The sequence below is a fragment of the Sciurus vulgaris genome, assembly GCF_902686455.1.
Source record: "Sciurus vulgaris genome assembly, chromosome: 14".
NCBI lineage: Eukaryota > Metazoa > Chordata > Mammalia > Rodentia > Sciuridae > Sciurus > Sciurus vulgaris.
The window spans coordinates 80347037-80373955 of NC_136475.1; the positions used below are offsets into that span (position 1 = coordinate 80347037).

At 39.2% G+C, this 26919-nt stretch overlaps 1 protein-coding gene across 3 annotated transcripts; it reads left to right on the forward strand.

Moving 5' to 3' along the window:
• The first annotated feature begins 960 nt into the window (after positions 1-960).
• Positions 961-20542, forward strand: WDCP (WD repeat and coiled coil containing). Of its 3 annotated transcripts, XM_079110134.1 has the most exons (5): positions 961-1057; positions 2297-2374; positions 10829-12635; positions 16001-16115; positions 18038-20542. In XM_079110134.1, exons 3-5 carry the CDS (start codon positions 10848-10850, stop codon positions 18265-18267), a joined length of 2133 nt encoding a protein of 710 aa, XP_078966260.1. In that variant the 5' UTR covers positions 961-1057; positions 2297-2374; positions 10829-10847; the 3' UTR covers positions 18268-20542. The 3 variants fall into 3 exon arrangements, with proteins under 3 accessions (XP_078966260.1, XP_078966262.1, XP_078966261.1); XM_079110136.1 differs by lacking the exon at positions 16001-16115 and having other exon boundaries at positions 18038-18234; XM_079110135.1 differs by lacking the exon at positions 2297-2374 and having other exon boundaries at positions 963-1057.
• Positions 20543-26919: the final 6377 nt, after the last annotated feature.

The following is a 26919-nucleotide window of genomic DNA, read 5'->3' on the forward strand; positions in this document are numbered from 1 at the left end:
TCTTTCTTTCCTTTTCACACATGCTAAGCTATTAAGGGTTATACCCCCAACCTCTAGAATTGTTTGAAGGAGGTAACATTTGCTTGAAGGTTGAATGAGACTCTTAAAAATGTTCTCTTTTTCCTCCCCTCCATTCTTACCTGCATTGTTCCAAAAATTGATGGGAACTTTATTCTGACGAGTGGCTCTGGAAGGTAGGTACAGGGAGAAAAGTCTAAGCAAAGGTACCCAGAATAGACCTCAAGGTATTCGTCCTCCGTTTTTCCAACCCCAATTTTCCCAGGTGGCCAGAGAACAAATATCGTTATCGGCATCCCTAACGGAGGACTGGCTGTGGTGTTCAGGAAAAATGATGGTCAACTGTACAGTGAGAGTAAGGATCTGAAATTCCTCATGGGCTGCTCCAAGGTGTGGCCCAGTCTTCCAAAGCTAGAAGCACCATCTCCATAGACCATGACCTAGGCAGGTACGTTTGAAATAGACGTAGAACAGAAATTTGTAATTTGCATAGGCCTAAAAGCAGCTTTAGTTGATACACAATATTTTGTGAAAGGATAAGAACATTTTTCTGGGGAGATTTCTATCAGATTTAAAAAGGGTTCCTGATACCCCACTCCCCCAACTGTAGGGCTCCAACTCTCTAGAATAACAGAACTTATGAGAAGTGGAGGAAGGTGCTAAAGGGTTCATGAGAGAGGGGGAGAGGGGGAGAGGGGGAGCGGGGGGAGAGAGAGGGAGGAGAGAGGCGGGGGGAGAGAGAGGGGAGAGAGAGAGAGATCCTGGCAGGCTTAGGGTCGGTGGTTCCACGGGAACTACAACTCCCAGCGACCCGTGCGGCAAAACCCGAGTTTATTGGCCCGTAGGAAGGACCTTCTCCTAACGTGACACACTCAAAAGCCAATAGTTAGGGAGATTGAGGAGCAGGCCCGGCCTACACTCACCTATCAGAGAACCGGGGCCGATGCTTCCGGTAGCTGTCCATGACTTCTCATCTGCGGTCCTGCGAGGTGGGGCTGCCCCGGGGAGGTTGATTTTCTATGGGGCAGTGAGACCAAAGGTAGTGTGTCTCCTCTGCTGCCCGGCTTGGCGAGTGGGGAGCGCGGGGTGGGCCGTGAGGGATGGAGCAGCGCTTGCGGGCAGAGGCCGGGCGGAGATCCCGCGCGGCCAGAGGTGCGGGAGAACAGCCGGGCCCGCGTGTGAGGGGCTGGGGGATGAGCACCGCGGGCTTAAACTGGTGCTTGTATTTCTTGTGGTTCACGAATGATATTTCTGGGACTATATCCTAAGGAAGTCATCCCAAAAATTCTTTATGCGTAAAGATCTTTGTCACAGCGTTATTTTTAGTAGGATAAAGTTGGCGACAACCAGGGGTCTCACGCGAGTGCGGGCCGAGCGCGGTGGTGGTGCACACCTGTAATCCCGGTGACCTGGCAGGCCCGGGCCGGAGGATTCCAAGTTCCAGGCCAGCGTCTGCAACTCATCGAGACTCTGTCTCAAAATAAGAGTATAAAGGGCCGGGGTGCACTGTAGGTCAGTGAAAAAAGAGTGAATTCAATAAATTATGTCATTTTACTTTGTGAAGTGGTTTCCAAAAAATACTTTATAAAGCTTTTAATAACATAGAAAAATGATAATATATAATTTTAAGTGAAAAAGATGTTCTACAGAATCGTGCAGTGTTAAATAAAACTGGGCCCAACAGACCAAATCAATATAGAGTTTAATCATAATAGCTGAGTTTTAGTTAATCGCAGGAGATTCTGTAAGCCGTGGCCAATTACATTGTCTCCATACTTCCCTTTTCTATAAACCCTGTCATGATGTTCTGAGGAGTTAGCAGAACCTGTTCTGGTCTGGGGACTGTCCCATAACTCAATTTGTTGTTTATACTTTTCCAAATAAACTGATTTTTTTTTTTTTTTTTTTTTTTTTTTTTTTTTTGTGGTACTGGGGATTGAACCCAGGGCCTTAATACTAGGCAAAGTGCTTTACCACTAAGCTATTTTCCCAGCTCTTTCTTTTTTATTTTGAGATGGAGTCTTACTAAATTACCCAGGCTGTCCTTGAAGTTGTTAATCTCCTCCTTCAGCCTCCCTCATAGCTGGAAATGCAGTATATGTCACCATACCTGACTCCTTACAGAAAACTTAAGTGAAGTATGTGTAATACTAAATTATCACACACTGCACACCCTTCTCACACACATTCCACCCACCACTACTGGGGTTTGAACCCAGGAGCTCTGTACTATTAAGCTACATCCCCAACCCTTTTTATTTTTATTTTTTTGAAACAGGATCTCGATAAGTTGCTCAAATTGGCCTCAAACTTGTGATCCTCCTGCCTCAGCTGCCTGAGTCACTGGAGATTAAAGGTGTGTGCCACTGTGTCCAACACCTTCTCACCTTTGAAGCATTCCCTACCTTCTGTATCTCTGGTTAATGGTTTAGCATTTTCCAAGCTAAAAATCCAGATATTATCCTTAGTTCTTTCCTCCTCACCACTCATATGCTGATATAATCTGTTCCCTATGTCTTAGAACCATCTGAATCTGGCCTTCTTTCTCTACTGAAATTGCTACAGACTTGGTTCCCTTTCAGACTACTGTGCCATTCAGACTGTTTCATGGCCCCTTATGAAGCCGGTCACCTTTTTCTCAGGTCTATCCTGCACATTGTCTCAGGAATGTGTGCTGCTTCCCCCAGGTTCCTCAGTAGGCCTTTAATGATCAAAGAGCTAAGGTTGGACAACTATATCCATATCAGATAATATATGACCTTAAATGCCTTGCTAATACCTTTCAAAATAACTTATTTTATTTTTTAATTAATTAAAAAATTTTTGGACCTAGGGCCTCATGCATGCTATGCAAGTGTTCTACCACTGAACTACATCCCGAGCCCCTGAAAGAACTTTCTGTATATGAAGACTGTGGCAATTCTTCAAAAGTTTTTAAAGAGAACAAAATTATCAGAGCTGTCCCTTCCCCCCTCTACCACTGAGCTACATCCCTAGCCCCACTCCCTTTTAAAAATTTTTTTTGAGGTAGGGTGTCACTAAATTGCCCAAGGAAACCTTGAACTTTCTGTCCTACCACAGTCTCTGGAGAAGCTGGGATTACAGGCATACACCACTGTGCCCAGCAGAGTTGTAGTTTGTAAAAAGATTAATTCTGCCTGAGAACACGGCATCCAGGCTCTTTTGGAAAGAAGAGACTGAAATCAAGAATACTTTTCCTTTCTGCTCTAATAAAAAGGAAGAGGTGGTCAGGTCCTGGTCTAACATAGGCATAGAAAAGAATGGAGCAGATTTTTGTATTTAGTGTTAGATTTTTGAGACAAATATGTCAAATTTCTTCTTGTTACTAAAGATAGTAAAATTTACTTTTCTAAAAACTTCACTAAACTTATTATCATGTTTTTTTCCCCTTACTCACAAATTTGTTTCTTGTGCTACTCTGTCCACATACATCCATGATGACATTAGACTAAATTAGTTGGCCTAAAATATGTCATATAAATTTGGCCCATTAGGAATTTTTTTTTGTCCAGAAAAATGTGTCATGCATAATTTATCAATAAAAGACTTTTAAAAAGTACTTAAGTAGATATTAGGGAAAACTATATATTACAGGAGACCAGGAGATAGGGATTGCTGTTTTTGTCATTAGTATTGACAAGGGACTTATTTCTCCATTTAGCAAGCCACTGCAGAACCATTTAATCTGACATCATGGGTAGGAGTATAACAGACCACTTGTTCTTAGTACAAGATCCTAAAAGCAAACATGGGGCTGGAGAGAGAGCTCAGTCGGTAGAGGGTTTGCCTTGCAAGCACAAGGCCCTGGGTTCGATCCCCAGCACCCCAAAAAAAAAAAAAAAGCAAACATGAAGCTAATAAGGAAGTATGAGAAGTGATTTATGGAAGGGTCAAAAGCAGATTACCGGGCTGTTTGGCAGAAAATTCATTTCTTTGGATTCAGAGTCTGAAGACAATTTCTCAAGTTCTGTCCTTGACACTTGCTATTCAGTAGAATGGGACTGAAAGGATTCAGTGCCAGGGATGGCAGTGGTGGCTTGGTGAGAACTGCTTTGGACAAGAGATTGGTAAAGGAATGGGTTAAGAAGTGAATGGTAAAGAAATGGGCTTTGCAAGTTAGATGATTCTTTGATGGAATTTCAAAATTTAATGTCCTGGAGGCAGTTTTTCACTTTTAAATTGAATATTTATTTATTTTGCAAAAGTAAAAAGGACTTCATTTGGGGTCTTAAGGGAATTGTAAGTTGGGAAATGCAGGTTCATTTAGCTTTAAATCAGTGTTTCAAAGAAATTAAAGAATACCATTCTTGTATTGGGATGTAACTCAGTGGCAAAGTGTTTGTCTTGTACTTGCAAAACCCTGGGTTCAACCCCCAGTTCTAAAAAAGACCAAAAAAAAAAAAGATTAAAAAAAAAGAAATAGCATTCTTGGGGGTGTGGTTGTGGCTCAATGGTGAAGTACTTGTCTGGCATGTGTGAGGCCCTGGGTTTGATCCTCTACACCACATAAAAATAATTAAATAAAATAAAGGTATTGTTTCCTTCTACAACTTAAATTTTTTTTTTTTTAAACCATTCTTTATTTATTTATTTTTTTTTTGGGTGCTGGCGATCAAACCCAGGGCCTTGTGCTTACAAGGCAAGCACTCTACCGACTGAGCTATCTCCCCAGCCCCTAAAAACCATTCTTTAAAGAAGAAGTTAAAACATGTTTATTTCAAAGTGAATACTCAGATTTTTACCTTATCTCAATAGTATTTCTTTTTACTGACGTTATGTGTCATAGATATGTATGAACACATTCAAGTTCAAGGATCCTAGAATAATGGTAGAGATAACCTAGATAATGGTTTGACTATTCAGTCTTCCAGAGGTTGGAATCCAAGCCAAATAGATTCTGGCTGATACTGAGGCATAGCCAACTTTCAGTGCATCTCAACTTGAAGCTCAGAAAAGCCAGGCTCTGTGCTAAGATAATTCAGGAGAGGTATTCCTACTGTGAAACTGCTGTGAGTCTAAAGTAGAATAACATCTAGAAATAAGGTGGTTTTTTTTTTTTTTTTTTTTCTGTAATTACCCGTGTTTGTTGTTAAATGTTTATAAAATGTAAATATTAAGTCATGATTTGTTAACATTATTTGTCCTCATGATTAAAATGAGAGTATGAGTTTTTTAAGATCTAGAAAGTTGTGCTAATATTTTTGGTTATATAATATTTTTAAAAAATCATACACAAGAAATGAGAAATTCCTAGTGCATTGGACTATATTAACCAAAGGAGTCCATATATCTCTTAATAGTAATATATTTGTTTTATTTATTTTTCTTATGCAGCACTGAGAATCAAACCCAGTGCCTTACACATACTAGGCACTGATCCACAACCCCAGCCCTATCTCTATTAGTATTTTGTTTTGGTCATTTCTCAAGAGACTGGATTATTTAATAGCCTTAGAAAGCATGTCCAAATATAGTTCAGAGAAGCTTACTTGCTTAGTACTCTAAGGGTCTAAAGCAACAAAAATGAAATCAGTATACCCCCTGGCAGTATCATAACCCTATTGGAAACTCGTTATAGGATATAATTGTTATAGAAAACAATTTTCTCGTTATAGAAAATACTTGTCAGCACTTATGGAGTGTGCTAGGTGTGGGTAGGTGAAGAAGTTGTTTAGTCCTGCTCTCAAAGACTTTTCATGTCATTTAGGGAGACAAAGCATAATTCATGAAAAGTTACCAGTGCCTTCAGATATTAAACTGAAATGGTCAGTGAATGGTTTATACCTTTAGGGCTCTAGGAGTTCATGGGAGGAAAGAATCACTTACCTGTATGACTAAGGAATGCTACTTAGGGGTGTGTGTGTGTGTGTGTAAGTATGCCTGTGTGTATGTGTTACTGGGGAATGAATCCAGGAGCGCTCTACCACTGGGCTACACCCCCAGACCTTTTAATGTTTCGTAACAGGGTTTCACTAAGTTGCTGAGGCTGGCCTTGAACTTGTGATCCTTTTGCCTCAACCTCTTGAGTTACTGGGGTTACAGACAAGTGCCATCACACCTGGTTTGGGAAAGGCTTTGAATATCAAATTGAGAAGTTCAGGCTTTATTATGGAGGCTACCCCTATCCAACAGGCTTTTCTATGTTGTTGGAAATGTTTTGCACTGTCCTAATGGTAACCATCAAGCTACATGTTGCTTTTGACTACTTGAAATGGGGCTAGTGTGCCTGAGGAACTGAATTTACATAGCACATGTAGCAAGTAACTGCTTTATTGAAGAACATGACTGTAAGCAGTGAGGAATCTCATCTTTTTTTTTTTTTTTTTTTTTGAAACATCATTTTTAAGCTGATAAATGACATACTTAAAAGGAGCATTTCAGGATTGGTCTTTGAGAATGGTGGTATAATTGACAGAAATTGAGGGAACTGCTGTAGGGAAAAATAACTTAAAAAAAATATATATATATATATATACTTTAAGTTTGAAATGAATATGGGCAGGGCAGATATTATCCATAATGTAAAATCCAACTTGTATTTGAATGTCACAGTAACTTAGCAAAGAAAGCCAGAAGGAGAAATGCAGATTTAGGAGTGGAATACATAGGAGGTGATAATTGAAATCATGGTTAATATTGGAAGGAAGGCTAAGAGAGAATATTGATGAAAACTAAACACCAAACTTTTGTTTTTATCTATATCTAAATAAAAATAGGAAATAAGCTAAATTTCTACCTGTAAGGGAATCACTGGATAAATTACAGTCCATGGAATGCCTTCCAGCCACTTGGGATACCTGTGCAGGCACTTAAAAGATTAAGACAGAGATCTGTTACTGACTTGGAAAAGTACTCATGGTTTAAATTTAAAATGGAAAAATATGTAACATGATTCCTGTGGTGATTATTTGTCTTTTTTTTTTTTTAAACACCTTCATGGTTTCGGGGTAATCACACCACATGAGAGGTGGACTCTTGCTCTCTGTTGTAGAAATCTTGGTGGGGAAATCCTCCCTCTCCCCTTCTCCTTGCAGCTATAGCAAGAGCTAGGTTCATCCTGGGGAGTCTTCTCCCAGATTCTGAATCTTAAGCATTTGCTGTCAGGTGAAGGGGCAGTAAAGGTAGACTCTCAGCAGTTGATGGTTCCTCAGTAGTGACTGCCATGGCTTATTTATCCAGTGTCGTTTGGTTCCTACTTGTTTTCAAAGTCCAGTTTTTTTTGTTTTGTTTTGTTTTTTAAGTATAATTTTTTTATTTTTATTTGTTCTGGTACCGGGGATTGAACCCAGGGGCGCTTACCCCCTGAGCCACATCCCTTTTTGTATTTTGAGACAGGGCCTCACTAAGTTGCTTAGGGCCTCCCTCAGTTGCTGAGGCTGGCTTTGAACTCGCACTCCTCCTGCCTCAGCCTCCTGAGCCTCTGGGATTGTAGGTGTGCACCACTGGGCCTGGCTAAGTAGTTTTTTAAATTGTAGGTCCGGGGAATAGATGAGTGGTATAATGCTTGCCTAGGGCCCTGGGTTTGATTCCCAGAACTGTAAAACAAGAACAAAAACAGCAAAAAAGCCCCGACAAACCAATATTTTTTTAAGGAATTAAAAAAAAAAGAAAAAAGAATTCATGGGGCTGGGGAGGTAGCTCAGTTGGTAGAGTGCTTGCCTCGCAAGCACAAGGCCCTGGGTTCAATCCCCAGCACCACAAAAAAAAAAGCAAAAAAACAGAATTCATCTTTACTTTCTGACTCACCAAAATGACTTCTTTAAAAGAAAACATTTAGTATCTTTTATACTTTGAGTAACAAAGTAGTTCTGTCTCCTTGACATATTTAAGAATAAGTGTTTGATTAGAAATTAAAAATTCATAAGAAGCCTGGTGCACACAGGCTATAATCCTAGTGCCTATAATCCTAGCGATTTGGGAGGCTGATATGGGAGGATCACAAGCTTAAGGGTAGCCTCAGTAACTTAGTGAGGCCCTAAGCAACGTAGATTCTGTCTCAAAAAGAAAAAAGGACGGGCAATGTAGCTCAGTGGTTAAGGGCCCTTGGGTTCAATCCCCAGTACCAAAAAAAGAAAAAGTTCATAAGAGAAATAAATTCATCAGTGTAGGATTATTGAATTCATCTCTAACAAGTTTTCTTATAAAATTTTCTTTAATTACCAGTGGATCTGTTATCAGATGGGGTCTTCCATATTAAAATACTTCTAATAATGTACCTTAGAACTGACACTTTTTACAAGTTGTCACAATGTGCATTATTTGAAAAATACAGAAGTATTTTCATTTCTTCTATTTAATGATACAAATTCCAACTTCCTATATATTTTACATATAACTTTTCCTCTAACATTCAAAACTCAATAGATTGATGAATCTGGTGAATCCAGAAAAACTTACATAATCATTGTGTGGAGCATTACCATATTAGTATTTCCAAATAATTTTTTCTTTTATTCTCTGAAACAGCTTCATTTCGTTTGATGTGTGAGAACCACAGGAAGCTGGTAGTACCCAAGGTCAGAACAACTTCCAGCCAGTGAGGTTTGTCATTTGGCAAGTAGAATTTTGACGTTGTTGAAGGGCCACTGGGAAGCCTGGCTGGGACCAGCAGCTTCAAGAACTGGCACAGCAGCACAAGTGGCACTGTATTGCCAGCTGGCTCTGCCTCGCCTCCAAACCAATCAGTTTTTTAAATGTGGTAAAATATGCAGATTGTACCAGTGTGGTGCCACATACCTGTAATCCCAGCTGCTCAGGGATCCTCCTGAGGTAGGAGGATCACAGCTTGAGCTCTGCATGTGTAATGGTGCAAGACCCTGTCTCAAAAAGTTGGGGGTGTAGCTCGGCGACAGTATGTGCCTAGCCTGTGCAAGAGCTTGGGTTCAATCCCCAGCACCTTGCCGGGAAAAATGCAGATAAGAAACTACCATCTTAACCATTTTTAAGTATGCCATTCAGTGGTATTAAATACATTCATAATGTGCAACCACTATCGGCACCTCCATTGTCTGTTCAGTTTGTAAAACTGAAATTTTGTACTGTTAGTAATGCCCTATTGCTCCTCCTTCCAGCCATTGGGAGCCCGAGTCTACTTTTTGTCGCTGAGCCTGGTTCTTGAGCCTTCTTTTTCACCTTAAGTCCAGAGTGGTTTCTGTCATTAGTACCCAAGAACTCTGATTTAAAACCCAATTTTTTGTTTGTTTGTTTAAGAGCAAAAACATGACATATAAAATCCTGTATTTGTGTGTGTCGGTTTCTTTAAAAGTTTCAAAAGCTACACACCAAATTGCTAACCATGCTTTTATCAAGGCCTTAAGATTTGGGAAAGTGGGTAAAGAGAGGTTGGCATGGATTAAAGGAAACTTTGTTTCACTTTAGACACTTCTAGTTTGAGTTTCAAATGCTTGTGTGTTTGGCGGGTACTTACTCAGAGTGGAAAAATTGAAGATAATACTTGCCTAATCTATTTTTACATTATTGTTAGAGATTATTGCAAAGATCAAACACAATAGGGAATGTGAAAATACTCTTAAAATTATTAAGTGCTATTTGGATGTGATGAACTATGATTTTTGAGTGTCATTTTAGTAGACAGATAAGCCATTTTGGAAGAACAGGAAGTAAGTGTTACTAAAAGCCAGATATATGAATATCATTTATTCATTGACTTGACAGTGAAAAGATCAATAGAAATTAGATGTTAGAATAGACTTTTTCAACTTGTTTCTATGTCTTTTGAAATGGGATCTTGCTGTGTTGCCCAGCCTGATTCTAAATTTCTGGGCTCAAATGATCCCTCTACCTCAGCCTTCTTAATAGGTGGGAATGCAGGCACGTGGCACCTCACCCACCTTCAAATTTTTAATTTAAAAAAATTTTTAACTTGACATTGACTTAAACTCTAATGTAGTCTAAGTCTGAATTCAATAATTGTTAGCATTTTGTTATATTTGTTCTATCTATACAAGAATTTTTTTCCTAAACCATTTGAAAGCATGTTATATCATGAAATTATCCCAAATACTTCAACATGTATCCTCTAACAATAGGACATCCTTCTACCATACTCACATTTAATAAACATTAGCAAGTCTGCAGTATCTTCTTTTTGTGTGTGTGGTGCTAAGAATTGAACTCAGAGCCTCACACATGCTGAGCTCATGCTCTCCTGCTGAGCCATATCCCTAGCTCACATTATCTTAATCATATTTCTTCAGTTCTAAAAATACCTTTTTGGGGACAGAAAATTTCATTTCCTCAATTCAAAATCTAGCCATAGTTTATACATTGCATTGCATTTACTCAACAGTCTCTTTCTTTTTTATTTTTTGCACTGCCAGGGATGGAACCCAGGGCCCCACTCATGCTAAGCAAGTATTCTACCACTGAGCTACCTCCTTCGCTCTCAGGGGTTTCTCTCTCTCTCTCTCTCTCTCTCTCTCTCTTTTTGGTAATGGGAATTGAGCTCAGGGATGCTTAACCACTGAACCACATCCCTAGCCCTTTTCTATATTTTATTTAGAGACAGGGTCTCACTAAGTTGCTAACTGCCCTGCTGATCTCTTGAGGTTGGCTTTGAACTTGCTATCCTCCTGCCTCAGCCCCCTGAGTTGCCGGGATTACAGTTGTGTGCCACTGTGCCCAGCTAGTAGTCTCTTAACTTATTACATTCTTCCTGTCTTTTGTCCCCCCATAGGATTGATCTGTGAAGGGTCCAAATCTTATAGCCTATTCTGGATTTTTTAAAATTATTTTTTCATTGTGTAACTTCCTTTCCTAACCATTTCAGATAACTTTTATCAGAAAGGATGGAGTTGGGAAAAGGAAAACTGCTGAGGACTGGACTGAATGTGTTGTATCAAGCAATACACCCAAGCCATGGCCTTGCCTGGACGGATGGGAATCAAGTATTTCTGACTGATTTACAGCTTCTGAATGGAGAGGCCAAGTTTGGGAACTCCAGAGTCATTGGACAATTTGAACACGTCTATGGGCTCTCTTGGGCCCAGTCAGCCATGGCTGACACGCCCACTCTGCTTGCTGTCCAGCACAAAAAGCATGTCACTGTCTGGCAGCTGTGTCCCAGCACTGTGGAGTCAAGCAAATGGCTGGTGTCTCAGACCTCTGAGATTAGAGAATCACTTCCTCTCCTTCCCCAGGGCTGTGTGTGGCACCCAAAAGATGCTATCCTGACTGTGTCTACTACACAGAATGTCTCTCTTTTCCCTAATGTTCACCGTGATAGTTCCCGGATAAAAGTGGACATCAACACTCAGGGTCGCGTTCACTGTGCATGTTGGACCCAGGATGGCCAGAGGCTAATGGTGGCAGTAGGCAGCAGCCTTCATTCTTATATTTGGGACAGTCCTCAGAAGACTCTGCACAAGTGCTCCTTCTGCCCAGTGTTTGATGTGGATAGCTACATCTGTTCCATGAGAGCCACTGTGGATTCACAGGTTGCTATAGCTACTGAGCTTCCACTAGATAAGATTTGTAGCTTAAATGCATCAGAAACCTTTGATGTTCCACTTAATGGTGAAGATACTCATCCTCCTACTTTTCCAGTTATTGGCGAAATGCCTTTTGTGAATAAGGGGGCAATTACTTCTGAATCAAATTCTGAAATATCAGATTCTCCTTCCTTTTCAGAACCTCTGGATCTAACTCATATACATTTCAACCAAGCTAGGTTTGAGAGGAATTCTCTTGTTTGCTTAAGAAAAAAGGACTACTTGACAGGAACTGGCCAGGATTCTTCACATTTGATCCTTTTGACCTTAAAGGAAGCAGTTGCCATGACCAGAAAAGTCACCATTCCAGGCATTTTGGTTCCTGATCTAATAGCATTTAATCTTAAAGCACAGGTAGTGGCAGTGGCTTCCAATACTTGTAATACAATTTTGATCTACTCTGTCATTCCATCTTCTATGCCAAACATTCAGCAGATTCATTTAGAGAGTAATGAAAGACCAAAAGGCATATGTTTTTTGGCAGACAAATTATTAATTTTGGTGGGAACACAGAAGTCTACTGATTCAGCATTTCTTCCTTCTTCAGAGTCTGATCAGTATGTCCTTCGTCTGATTGTTAGAGAAATATTGTTGAAAGAAGAATCTTCAGCCACCTCTAACAAGAACCAGAGTGCTGCTTCTGCTTGTAGGGCTCTGTTAAATAAAACAAATACAAAAAAGTTGATCGAAAGTCTTTTCCCAGAATTTTGCCACCAAAACAGAGGGCTCTTGTTAACAGTTAATACCAATAGTCAGAGTAGAAGGCCTGGAAGGCCCCTTATTAAAGAACTCAAAAGCCCCCCATCCAGTATCACTGATGATTCCATTGCCCTGGAAACATCCTCAAGGCCCAGCAGCTCACCAGACCACACCAGCACACCAGAACCTCCTGCTTTGTTTCCAAAAGAGAACTTACAAAAGGAAAAGGAAACTTACCAGCTGTCTAAGGAACTAGGAAGTTTATCTAGGAACCTGACTGAAATGCAACAGTGTCTTTCCAAACTCATGGATTTTGTACATAATGGGAAGAAATCTCCAGTGTATCCACTTTCTAAGGATCCCCCTTATGTTCACATCATTTACCAGGTAACTTCTCCTTTGAGGAGCTACCTCTTAACATAAAAGCTGCTGCATCCAGTGGGTACTGCAAGGAATTTTAATGAGAAAGAGGTACTCTAATTGAACTTCACTGACCTGGGCATGTTATGTTACAAGCAAGTTGAAAAGCCTTTGCAAGTTAGCCTACCAAAGGGATAGGCACACATAACCAATGTATGCCTTGGTTTTATCTTTTGTTTGGTGTGAAAACATGAATGACTATACTCCGGCAATTTAAAAAAAATTTTTAATTGTGCTACTCTGTTGGGAAAACCTTTTCCTTTTACAGTGGAGACATTCAGATATTTAAAAATTTGTTTATTTAAAATGTTTTGAATGCACGCACCTCTATGCATGCATATGCAAGAACATGTTATTATTTAGATGGGATTATATCATACATGTTTTTTATTGTGGATATTTCCTTCCACATTGACTATGGCCCTGATCCATCCTCCCCATTACCCACTAGCAGCTTAATGTGTATGCTTCCATATTTTTCTTCATACTCGTATAATCTAACACATAAATAGATACATACCATAGGTATGTATGGGCTGGTTTGTCATTGTTTTATAAAAATGGTCATATGGTGCACTCTATGCTGAGTATGCTGTTTATTTTTTAAGCATGCACTCAGAATTTTTCTGAAGGGGATATATAGATAACAAACACATCAACCTCATTAGCTATTAGAGAAATGCAAGTTAAAATCAGAATGGAATATCACTTCACTTCCAGTTAGTTTTCTGAAACAAACTGAATTTATTTTGTTGCTTACCAATATAGAGTTTTGTCATTGAATAGGAGCAGTAGCCTATCTTAGTAGAAATTCAGTGTATTGACTGGGTTATTATGTTGCTTTATGTGACTAAAGCTGGGTTGATTCGTAAAGAAAACCCAGAGGAATTTTATCATGTTCTAATAGTCACAGTCTCACATAGTGGGTGAAATCATATATGTTTGAGACTTGGTAAAAAATTTCTTTAATATAGTTCTTTTTCTAGTTTCTCTTCCAAGATTTGTTATAGTCTCTGAATTTGAGATTTTATGCTTTTCAGTAGATCTCAGGAATTCTCAGAAATTGTCCCTGTGTGTTCAGCTATTCCCTTGTTGATCCACATTCACTTTGTTTTCAGTTGCTGGCCACTCCAAACAGTTCTGAAATAGTATATGTATCCATTTGGTTTAGTGCTTGTATTTCTATTGGATTGGTTCCCAGAAGTGGAGGTGTAAATTTGAAGACTGTGTTTCTACTTTTGATAAAGTTGCAAGATTGCCTTTCAAAGATTTTCTTTTAACCTTACAATGCATTATCTCGCACCCGTCAGCAACACATAAGACTGTTCTTTTCCTCACATCTCTCCAATCTGATCAGTGAGGTGTCATTTCACTTATTAACAATTAGTGAATTTGAATATGTTTTCATGTGTTTTTTTGGCCAATTGAATGTGAATTGCTTATATTCATTTTCCCTATTGGGTTTAAGAGATATTTACAGAGGGTTGATAGTGAAATCAGTGATAAGAAGCATATAATTACTCTTTTTAAAAAATATGTTTTTAGTTGTAGATGGACATAATACCTTTATTTTATTTATTTATTTTCGTGTGGTGCTGAGGATCAAACCTAGTGCCTCATATATGCTAGGTGAGTGCTCTACCACTGAGCCACAACCCCAACCCCCAATTACTCTTTTAATAATGGTCAAAAAGAGGTATTTTAATTAGTGTTCCCTTAAAATTATTACTGTTTGACTAACTCAAAGATGTACATTTTTCAAAAAACCAAAGAGTAATTGAAAACTGGATTTTAGAAAATTATGGGTAGAATTTTAGGGACCTTACTTTTTGCATTATAAATTTTTGTTTTTTAAAATGTTGATCATATATTCCTTTTATAATAACAAAAGTAAGGAAAAGAAAGCAAATTATGAAAAGCACATGACAATGTCCCCTGTAATTTCAGATGTTACATGTCATGAGTTAAACAATTAGCTGCTTAGGACTTATACAGTTTATTCAAGTGACTGTTTAAAAATGTTATTAGTAGAAATATTTTTTGAGTGGTTTCTCCTACCACAAATGTGGTATAATTTATTTAAGTTGAAATCATGTTTCCTAGCAGTCAGAAAATGGATTGTGAATTTTTTTTTTTTTTTTTTTTTGGTGGTGCTGGGAATTGAACCCAGGGCCTTGTGCTTGTGAGGCAAGCACTCTACCAACTGAGCTACATCCCCAGTCCAAATTGTGAAAATTTTAACCACAAAATAAGTTAGACACATAGCTTACTTACAATACGATTCTTTAAATACTCGCATGAAGATATTATTTCAAATAATAAATAATTATAAGTAATATTTTTTATTTTATGTTTTATGATTATGCCTTTGGGCTCTTAATGTGCCTTAAGTTAGAGTGATAATTTTTTTTTTTTTTTTTTTTTTTTTTTTTTTTTTGCGGTGCTGGGGATTAGAACTCAGGGCCTTGTGCTTGCGAGGCAAGCACTCTACCAACTGAGCTATCTCCCCAGCCCTAGAGTGATAATTTTTAAATATTTTTTTCTCTAGGTATATTTGAAACCACTCTAAATAAGATTAATTTGTAATGATTTTTTAAATTTTTTTTTTTTTTTTGGCGGTGCTGGGGATTGTACCCAGGGCCTGTGCTTGGAAGGTGAGCATTCTACCAACTGAGCTATCTCCCCAGCCCGACTTTTTAAATTTTAAAAAAATTATTTTCCTTTGTACTTTTTCTAAGCCAAGGGACTTTTGACCACAATGTATTTAACTTGTGCAAATGCTTAAATACTTTACCACTAGGTTAGTCTTTCTTTGCATTTTCTCCACTAAAGCAAGCATGAAGTTTCTTAGTTCTGCTAAAACAGCCAGGCAATTATTCCTCAGGATGGAATTGTACCTCTCGGGCTGCTTGTCATTGTCCTATAGTGTTATTGGTCATGTCCTAGAAAAGCCAGTTCCTAGAATTAGACCTAACCCTGAGGAAAGAGTAGAGGAAGAGGGAAAGTAAGGGGTTATAAAAATACAAAATAGCGCTGGGTATGTGGCTCAGTGATCAACTGAACTCAGAGGCACTCCACCACTAACCCAGCCCTGTTTTGTATTTTTATTTAGAGACAGGGTCTCACTGAGTGGCTTAGCACCTTGCTGTGGCTGAGGCTGGCTTTGAACTTGCGATCCTCCTGCCTCAGCCTCCTGAGCCACTGGAATGACAGGCATGTGCCATTGTGCTCGGCTTCACATCCTATTCTTAAGAAATGTTAGCCCCATTGTTTTGTAATCGGTTTAGCAATGTTTATTTGTTTGTTTATTCGTTTGTTTTTTTGTTTTGAAGAAACCTTGCTATGTAGGTCCTGTTGAAAGAAGAGCCGTGCTTCTCTGCAATGGCAAGCTGAGGCTCAGTACGGTTCGGCAGACGTTTGGCCTCTCTCTTGTTGAAATGCTGCATGGTAGGTTAGATTCAGAACGCCCCTCCATGCATTCTGTGCCTTCCACTGGTAACAGACATGAGGTGTGCCAGTCATTCAGTGACTTGCTAGGTACATACCCAGGCCTATCACAGGTGCCAGACACATGAAAATATTGGTTCTGCCCTTAGGAAACTTACAACCTAGCTGGAAAATCTAAATGTACACATGGTAAGACTAGATAAGAGTTACAAAGCAATATATAACAATGAAAAGGAAATCACATAACAACCTTAATGTGTACTTATTGCACTGAAATGTAAAAATCATAGCATTGCAGAATATTTCTTAAAGAAGTTGTCATTCTGATACGGAGCGAACATGGAGATGTGAAGGACTCTCTTAGATGGTATAGGACTGAGTGATGCCCACATTAATGAGATGTGGAGCATGGATGTTATGCCTCATTCTTTTATTTTTCTTTTAAACACAAATCTTAGATGTTTTTAAATAGCCAAATAAGACATCAAGTCACAAAATACATATATTTACATTAATTTAAATGTCCCAAGCACAATACAGTAGATTTCCTTTGTTCATATAATTTAAGATTTACATATGCATAAGCATATGAGCAAATACTAGTCTGCTAGAACAAAGAAGTTTAAGAAGTTATTCAGACATTTTTACATTAACACTTGTATATTCTTTTTAGGCCTCATTCTTTTAACAGTAGCCAACACACTGAACATAGAATTTCATTTTGTTTTTTCTCCTTTAACATTATAATATTAGCATTTTTCTGTTTTGACATTTGCATTTATGATGTGGCTTTATAAATGACCTTTAAAAATTGTTTTGCAGTCCTAGGGATTGAACCTAGGGACTTGCACATGCTAGGCAAGCACTCTACCATTGAATACATCCTCAGCCCTTTTTAAAAATTTTATTTTGAGATTGGGTCTTGCCAAATTGCCTAGACTTCCCTCCTGTCCCAGTCTTCCAAGTAGCTGGGATTACAGATGTGCATCACCATGCCCAGCTCTTGATTCTCATTTAAAAAAAAATTTTTTTTTAGTTATAAGCAAACATAATGCCTTTATTTTATTTATTTATTTTTATGTGGTACTGAGAATCAAACCCAGTGCCTCACACATGCTAGGCAAGTGCTCCGCCACTGAGCTACAGCCCCAGTCCCTATGATTTTCATTTTTAATTGATGAGTTAATATTCCATTCTGCACTTTATTTTGAGATGTATTCTTTGACCCAAGTAGGTGGTTTTCAATTTTTCACCATTATAAATAGCGCTAAGAAAACCCTCTCTGCATATTTTATGTTATTCTTGGGAGTGTAGATTTTCAGAAGTGAAATCACAGGGTCAAAAGGTGAGACACATTAAACTTGAAGGAACCAGAGAAGGTCCAAGCATGTGTTGTGCTAGTGGCCCCTAGGTTGCCCTGAAACAAACCATTCGGAATTTTCTGGGCAACTATATTCTACCTAGTCAGTTCTGTCTCCTTTGATGTCTGTAGATTATTATGGATTTACAAAATAATGAATATTCCTCCATAGATTAGCTATTCCCAGTTTCAGATAGTTTCTGGAGAAACAGGTGAACAGCATGTAGATAAGGGAGAAAGCTTTCACGTACAACCCTTAATGTATGCACATACACAAGCTTGTATACATAGCCCTGGGTGATAAATGCCTGGCCTGAGTGAAAGCATATGTCCTTTAATTGTACCTAAGTGACCGACTTTGGATATTGTAAGTCACTGAGATCCTCTTCCTGCCATGTAACTTGACCCTCAATCCTTTTATCCCACTACTCTGAAAAATCCTATGATGATAAGGCTTGATGTGAACTACTGGATTCCACTAAAAAACCCACCTTATTTATAGTCATCTTTTTCATTAGAGAATTAGATATCCTAAATTGCCTTTGTTTATTTTACTTCACAGATTCCCATTGGATTCTTCTCTCTGCTGATAGTGAAGGCTTCATCCCGTTAACTTTCACTGCCACCCAGGTAATCGTCGTGAGAGATGGTATCCTGTCCAAGTCAGATGTCTCCAGTGACTGTCTTTCTCACAGTCAGGATCCTCTTCCTTCCTCTGAAGTCTTTGGAGACCTTACTGCTCAGGGTTTAGAAACTACTGGCAGTTCTAACCACTTAGACAGCATGGCCTGATATTTGTTTGCACAGTATTTGCTGTATAGCTTTTCAAATGAGATCATGACAAGCAAGGTCTATTTTGCACTGGGACTCTGACTGGTGAGGTTCGTACTGTCACTCAGGTGAGGCATTGCAATGACTGGCTCTGCTACCTTTCTGCTTTTTCCTCCAGGCTGAAGTGTTCTGCTTGGTAGCAGAGCTTAGTCTTTGTTAGAAGGCTCAGAAAGTGGTTGCTTATGTATTCATGACTGTGGTTTTGTCTAAGGACAGAATTCCCAGAACAGAACAATACTGTGGTGCCATGTGGATTGTTTTGGTTCATCTGAGGCTTTGTGTTCCTTGCCCAAAGGAGTATTAAAGCTGTCTTAGGAGCACTTACACGATACTCAGCACTGTTACAGTCTTTTTCTTGGTTTAAAGATGAGGGTAAGGAGTGCTGCTGGAGAGCATATGCTCCAGCGTATCCTTTGTAACCTAACCCAGAAGGAATCAGCAGAGTGTAAAGGAAGCCAGAAAACTGGTTTCTACTCCCAGGTGGCCTGCAGCAGGAGGTTATACTGGCGTTGGCCTTACCTTCTGGGATTTAAACCTCACCCTCTTGCTGCCCTAAACAATTTTGGCTGGCCAAGGCCCAGATACTACTAAAAACTGACCATAGGCAAACTTTGAATGGAATTTTAAGCAATTTGACTCCTTCAGGGTCCTCCTGAACTTGTACTGATGCTACTGGTACAGTGCCAAGCACAGGCAAGGCCTCACACTTGTCACCATTCGTGTATGTGGGTGTGTGTCTGTGTGGTTCTTGGGTCCAAAGCCAGGGCCTGAACTTGCTAGGCAAATCATGTGCCACTGAGCCACACCCCAGCCCAACTTGAAACTTTAATTTTGATATTTTTCTTTTTTTTCCTTTAAAGTCTTAGAGACCAGTCTAGAATCTATCGAAATATTCCAGAAAGTTGAAAATTTCACTGAGAATCTGAGATTGTTCTAAAAAGTACCAGTTCATTAGACTTATGGGTAACTAGCAGCTTAGTATAGCGCCCGAATTCCTGCAGATGGTTATACCACTTCTCACTCCCTTCAAACAAAATCACAAATTGCAGTCACTTCAGTATCGCACATTGATCAGGGTGGGTTTAGACAGAGCACATCTGCAGATAAGTTGTTTTAGCTAGAGATACTCCATTAGCATGTACACATTTCCCCTCCTTCCCTTTAAAATGATCTAGAAAGAAAATATTTTGTACCCTTGGGGACTCCTTTCTGTCTGTTACCATTTATTTAGATGGAGCTGGGCTAGGAAAGAAGCAAGCGTCCATTTTGTGGTTCACATGCATTAGACAGCTGCTGGGATAATGGAAGGAGAGGGCACTTGTCTGTAATCAGCGGCCTGAGAGTGGTATCTGACGACAGACTTGAGGCCTGGCTCCATTTGCAAAGGAAGTGTCTGGGGTGTGATGAAATCACAACTATTAGGAAATCTGAGGAGGGGGACTAAGGAATCCCTTGAATAAGATCAATGTGAATGCTTCAAGTTATAAATGCCTTTTCTTGGCAAAGTCCTACGAGCCTTCAATAAAGTCACTAATAGTGGTTGTGGCTGTTTTAAATGTTTGAGTGGTATTTTCTTTGCAGTTTTTAGTAGTATAGAGAAATGTTCCTGATTTTACACATGTGTATGTTGTTTTTGTGTTTCTGCTTCTTGCGAATATAGTCCAGAATATAAATTATATCTTCATAACATCTGAATCCATGACAACTCTTATACAAAAGATGTTTCCTTGGCCTCTGCTATTAGTGTAGTCATTGGAACAATAGAAGACAACCCAGTATTTGCTGACTCTGGAGTTAGGGAAAAAAGAGCTAAATTCTTTAAGTTGTTGAATCTTAGATTGAAAATATTTTGCAAGAAAAATGGAATTTACAAATCACATTTTATACCCAAATTTTTTCAATTTTTGAATGGGTATTATTTGATACTTGCAATTTTGTACAAGGGTAGCTTAATAATAAAACTGTTCACCACCTAATTTAAGAACCAGAACATTACCAGAAACCATTTAAGCTCCCTGTGTCTTTCTTTGATCCTGTCTATATAGGACCAGAGGTAACTAACATCTTTTGTGTGTGTGTGTGTGTGTGTGCGTGTGTGTGTGTGGTACTAGGTATTGAACTTAGGGTCTTGTTCATGTTAGGTAAGCACTCTACCACTGAGCTACATTCCCAAACATTTTTTAAAAATCAGAGACAAACTCTTGCAAAATTGCCCAGACTGGCCTTAAACCTGCAAACCTCCTGCCTTAGTCTTTTTTTTTTTTTTTTTTAACAAAATTCACATTTTATTTAAATTGAAATAAACTTTACAAAATTGATTTTCTTCACCATAAATAACAGCGATATTTTCTATATTATTTCTAGATAAACCGCAAAACATTTATTTTGTAGGTTTTCCAGGTTTTGCTTATAAATCAAGATGAGGCAATATAGTCATGGAAAAAGAAACTGCCTTAGTCGTTTGAGTAGGTAGGATGACAGGTGTGCTCCACTGTGCCCAGCTGTCACTAACATCTTGATGGTTGAAATGATCATTTCTTCATTCCTTTTCTTTATTTATAAAAAAGAATTTTACCACCATATATTACACATTGGCCTAAAAAAATATAATGTTTATTTTTCCTTAGTTTTGAACTTTATACAAATGTTATATTGTATACAGTCTTCTTTGACTTGCTTTTTTTCATTCAACATTGTTTCTAAGATTCATCCTTATGTGTATGGTATCTTTCACTGTTTAGAGTTGTCACAATTTAGCCATATTCCCATCATGGACATTTGATCCCTGGCTTTAGTTTTGAAATTATAAGTCATATTGCTTTGAATATTATTGTAAATGTATCCTTAAGCAAGTGTTTGAAGTTTTTCTAGTGTCTTTTCTCTAGAAATGGAATTTGGGATCACAGGAAGTGTGTAAATTTCTCTATGAGGTATGCCAAATTATTTTCCAAAGGTGATTATGTTTTTTTTTTTGTCGTACCGGGGGTTGAACCCAGGGGTGCCGTACCACTGAGCTACATCCCCAGCCCTTTCTGTTTTTTATTTTAATACAGATTCTAAGTTACCCAGGCTGGGCTCAATGCTTCTTAATTTTTAATAGCCTAGTAATTTTAAATGGTATCTTACTGTGATCCTAATTTTTTTCTTACAGACCAGCAATGATCTTGATATTTATCAGCCATTTAAGTTTTGTCTTTTGCAAAAATGCCTTGTTCATGTCTTTGCCCAAATTTTTATTATGTTATCTTTTTCATGTTCTAAGGACTTTTTTGTTTTTGTTTTATGTATACATAATGGAGTTTACTTAGCCATAAAGAATGAAATTATGTCATTTGCTGGTAAATGGATGGAACTGGAGAACATCATGCTAAGTAAAATAATCCAGACCCAGAAAGTCAAAGATCAATTTTTTTTTTTTTTCATATGTGAATGGGTTCGGAGAATCAGTCCACTGTCACCTGACTCCATAGCTCTGGACCTGAAATGAGGCAGAGCATCATGTCTGAAGGGTGTGGCAGAGGAAAGCAGTCTAAGACATTATAGCCAGAAAGCAGAGAGAGCACCTGAGCATGCAAGCAAGGGTTCTTTTTTTATTTTTATTTATTAAAAAGAAAAAAAAAATTTTTTAGTTGTAGATGAATACAAAACTTTATTATTTATTTATATTTCTATGGTGCCGAGACTCGAACCCAGCGACTCACATGTGCTAGCAAGTGCTCTACCACTGAGCTATAACCCCAGCCCCCAAGCAAGGATTCTTAATGTATTCTAAGTGGTTAAAATTTGTTGCTAGTATCTTTGTCCATTTTGTGAATTTTCTCTTTCTTTGTGGTATTTTTTGAACATTTTAATTTTAATGAAGTTCCATTTATCTGTCTTTCCTTTTATGGGAACTTTATCTTTCACATTTATGTCTTTCATCAGTATACTGTTATTTTCTTCTAGCAATTCCTTGTTTTATAAATCTTAAATCTATTATGAATTTTTTTTTTTTTTTTTCTTTTCTTTTCTTAGGTACTGGGGATTGAACCCAGAGGCATTCTACCACTGAGCTACATCCTCAGCCCTTTTTATTTTTTGAGGCAGGATCTCACTGAGTTGCTGAGGGTGGTGTTGAATTTGTGGTCCTCCTGCCTCAGGCTCCAGAGTAGCTTGGATTACAGATTGAGTTTATAAGGTTCTAATTTCATTCTTCAGCATGTGGATATCCAGTTTTCCCAACAGTATTTATGGAAAAGACTGTCCTTTTCCCATTGTGGGTTGTTAGAATCTTTGTCAGACATTAGTTGGCTTCAAATGAATAGATCTATTTCTGAGCTCTCTATTCTGTTACATTGGTCTATGTATCTATTTTTATGCTGGTACCACTCTTGTTTGCATTACTCCATATTGTTGTGTAGTATATTTTGGGGTCAGATAGCATGATGCCTTCAGTTTTGTTCTTTTTGCTCAAAATTGGTTTGCCTCAGTCTCCAGAGTTGCTGGGATTACAGGTGAGCACCACCATGCCCAATTTTTGTGGTTCCCTTTATAAGTTTTTTTTTTTACATTTTTGTTGTCAATGAACGTTTTTTATTTATTTTTATGTGGTGCTGAGGATCGAACCCAGTGCTTCACACGTTAGGCAAGTGCTCTACCACTGAGCTATGACCCCAGCCCTCCATATAAGTTTAAGGTTAGTTTTTTTCTATATCTATAAAGAATGTCATTGGTATTTTGATAGGATTTTATTGGCCTTATTCCTCATTTAAAGGGACTATTTCATCATTAAGAATATTTGCTTGGGCTGGGGTTGTAGCTCAGTAGTACAGTACTTGCCTGGCATATATGAGACGCTGGTTTCGAATCTCAGCACCACATAAAAATAAATAAAATAAAGGTATTGTGTCATCCACAAATAAAAATATTTTTTAAAAAAGAATATTTGTTTTAGGTTTTTGGTAGATATTCCCCAGACTTAAAGATTTCTTTTTTCTTCTTGGTTTTCTAAGTTTAAAAAAATCTTTTTGGGGGGTCGGTTATTGGGAATAGGGTTGCTTTACCACTATGTAACATTCTCAGCCCTTTTTTTTTTGAGCCAGGGTCTCACTTAGTTGCTTAGGGCTTGCCTTGAACTTAAGATCCTTTTGCCTCAGTCTCCAGAGTTGCTGGGATTAGAGGTGAGCACCACCACCATTCCCGATTTCTAAGTTTCGTTGTTTTTTGTTTTTTTGTTTTTAAATCATGAAGGTGTTAGATTTTTTTTTTTTCCTTCCCATTTTCTGGGGATTGAACCCAAAGATGTTCTACAAATGAGCTACATTCCCAGTCCTTTTTGGGGGATTTTTTTTTGGGGGGGGGGTGTGCTGGGAATCGAACCCACAGCCTTGTGCTTACAACACAAGCACTTTACTGATTGAGCTATCTCCCCAGCCCCTCCCAGTCCTTTTTGATTTTGAGACAGAGTCTCACTAAATTGCCAAGGCTAGCCTTGAACTTGTAATCTTCGTGCTTCAGCCTCTGAGTCACTGGAATTATAGGCCTGTATCCCTGCAACATGATGGATATTAGATTTCTCAGACATTTTTTCTGTGGAGAGAAACTAAGTGTTTTGGATAGGGTGTTTGGCAGTTGACTATGGAGATCTGAGATTTAGCAGAGAGCTCCAGGTTAGAAGTAGAGTCCTCAGGAGTGTATGGCTGGTGGTAGTGAATGAGATCACATTGCCCTGGGAAGCCTGAGATGATTAAGGCACATCAAGGGAGAAAGAAGCAAAGCGAAGAACAGCAAATGAGTGGTCAGATAATGGAGTGCAAGCCAAGGGAAGATGGGATTATGATTTGTATGTGAGGCATCCCCTAAAAGCTCATGAGTAAGATAATGCAAGAAAGTTTAGAGGTGAATTGATTGGGTTATGAGAGATTTAACCCAATCAGCACTTTAGTCCACTGATATAATTGGGTGGTAATTGTATGCAGGTAGGGCTTGGCTGGAGGAAGTAGGTAACTGGAGTCATGCCTTTTGGGTTTATATTTTGTCCCTCCTAAGAAGAGCTCTTTCTGCTTCCTGATTGCCATTTCCTGAGCTGTTTTCCTCCTCCATTCCTTTCTGCCATGATGTTCTGCCTCACCTCGGGCACAGAGCAATGGAATCAGCTGTGTGTGGATTGAGACCTCTGAAACTGTGAGCGCTAAATAAACTTTTACTTCTCTAAAATTGTTCTTCTCAGGTCTTTTGGTCACAGCAGTGAACAAGCTGTCTAAAACAGATGGGGTTTTGAAATGGACTAGCAGTAAGCTAGCACTGAGAGTTTCCTTGGTCTGGTTCTTGGACAGGTATTATTCACGTGATCCACATAGCCATCCTGAGGAACACGTAACACTAGACACATTTATTCTAAAAAGAAGGCCATTCTTCAGGAGGATGACATAAGAGAATCCCTTGAACCCAAGAGTTCAGGGCTAGTTTGGGCAATATACCAAGATCCATCTCAAAAAAGAAACAGGGGCTGGGGAGATAGCTCAGTTGGTAGAGTGCTTGCCTTGCAAGCACAGGGCTCTGGGTTCAATCCCCAGCACTGCAAAAAAAAAAAAAAAAAAAAAAAAGAAAGAAAGAAAAGAAAAAGAGGGGCTGGGGCTGGGGCTCAGTGGCAGAGCACTAGCCTAGCATGTGTGAGGCACTGGGTTCAATCCTCAGCACCACATAAAAATAAAGAAATAATGAAAGCATTGTGTCCACCTACAACTAAAAAAAAAAAGAAAAACACTATTAAGAAAAAAGAGGCTCAGATGTGTTAAATAAGTCAACCAATCAGTTGTGGTAAAATATAGAAGCAACATACAAATTCTTCTCTCCCCGGGATGTTGGCGTTCATTCTTCTCTCCCCGGGATGTTGGCGTTCATCCTGTCAGGCTGCACTGTCTTCTTTATTATGGTGGCCAAGGCCATATTTAAGGAGTGGCAGGTGAAGAAGAGGACATTATCAACAGGAGATGGGGGAGACCAGTGAGGCAGATTGTTCAGAGAGAAGAAAGCCAAGGGAGCAAGCTGTTTTGTTTGGAATGAAGGTGATCCAGACTCGTTCATTCAGCATTCATTCATGTTGAATACCTACTTCTAGGCAATGGGCTATAACAGCGTCTCTGATGTCCTCAGGTTTCCCAGCATCTCCCCAGCCCACACATAGGACCCACCATTTCCTGAGCCGCTCTCAAGTTCCAACTTTGTGTCTCGTCCAAAGGAAAGAAGGAAGCCAGCTCCTGTGTGGTGTCCCTGGTCTAAGGAAGTGTGCATCAGAGATATGTGATTGGAGGAGTCTAGCTCAGTGATAGAGCACTTGCCCCAGGTGTGAGAGACCCTGGGTTCAATCCCCAGTACCACAGAAAAAGAAAAGAAAAAGTGGGACATATACAGCTAGGGCATATAGACGGGTGCAGTGACATTGGACACTCTCCTTCCCTCCTCCTCAGGGGATTCCAGCAGCGGGATGAGAATGTTACCACAGTCACATTTTACAGACTCCGGATTTGTGATACTGGGGATTGAGCCCAGGGCTGACATCCCCAGCAAGTGCTCTCCCTCTGAGCCACGTCCCCAGCCCTTTTCATTATTTATTTTGAAACAGGGTATTGCTAAGTTACCAAGCCTAGACTTTAACTTATGCCTCAGCCTTCTGAAGAGCTGGGATTACAGGTGTGTGCCACTGGGCCCAGCAAACACTTTATTATGAAAACATAAACCTCCGATGGCTCTTTTTTCCCCAAAGGCATGGCCTCTAGACAACTGTAGTTCCTGTGCTTTTATAAGACAGAATTTCAGAAAAATATTTCCACACAAATAACTTTTTTGTAAAAATGATTGACCTCTAGACTGGGGCTGTAGCTCAGTGGTAGAGCACTTGCCTCGCACGTGTGAGGCACTGGGTTCGACCTTCAGCACCACATAAAAATAAATGAATAAATATATTGTGTCCATCTACAACCAAAAAAAAATTATTAAAAAAAAAAAAAAAGATTGACCTGTGGTAGCTTGATACGGGCCTCTGTCTACTGAAAGAGAGTGTCATCAACTGTGTGAGCAGAGCAGAAGGCTGGAGAAGCTTCCTGGTGTGTGGGCCCTGCTTGGTCTTTCATCCCTGCTGCTGTCCTGATCCTCTTCCTGCAGGTTGGTCTCTCTAGATTGAACTGTTAATTGTACGACCCAGCATGTCATCTAGTCCCACTCTGCCCATTTGTGTGGTACTTCTAGTCTCTGTGTCTTCAAATGTCCACTGGAGTCTCAGAACTAATGAGTGTGTGTCTGTCCTTGTGTTAGAATTTTGTGTCCAAGCAGGTTAGTTGGACCAAGCACTCCCTTAGGGAGGCTAGGCCAGGCTAGGTAGGGGCTTTTTTCCAGAAATAATTGCTATTGCGATGCCTTTTACATCAAAGGCTGCCTGGGACTGGGTAGTCAGAGGTAGAGACTTGTGTAAGATGGTCTCTGGTCAACAGGCAAGAGATGCCAGGGATTTTAGGGATTTTAAAGCCCAGACCAGTCCCTTGGGAGACTCACTGAAGATTGACCGAAGTCTCCACATTCTGTGGGCTCAACTGCTAGGTAGGTGCTCAAGAGCTGAGCGGGGAGAGGGACTAAGGC

Bases quoted from the DNA above. Each gene is read 5' to 3' on its own strand.
- WDCP (XM_079110134.1), top strand. From the start codon at position 10,848: ATGGAGTTGGGAAAAGGAAAACTGCTGAGGACTGGACTGAATGTGTTG. The intron at 12,636-16,000 runs GTAACTTCTCCT...TTTGTTTTGAAG, and splicing joins ATGTTCACATCATTTACCAG to AAACCTTGCTATGTAGGTCC. The intron at 16,116-18,037 runs GTAGGTTAGATT...TTTACTTCACAG, and splicing joins TCTTGTTGAAATGCTGCATG to ATTCCCATTGGATTCTTCTC.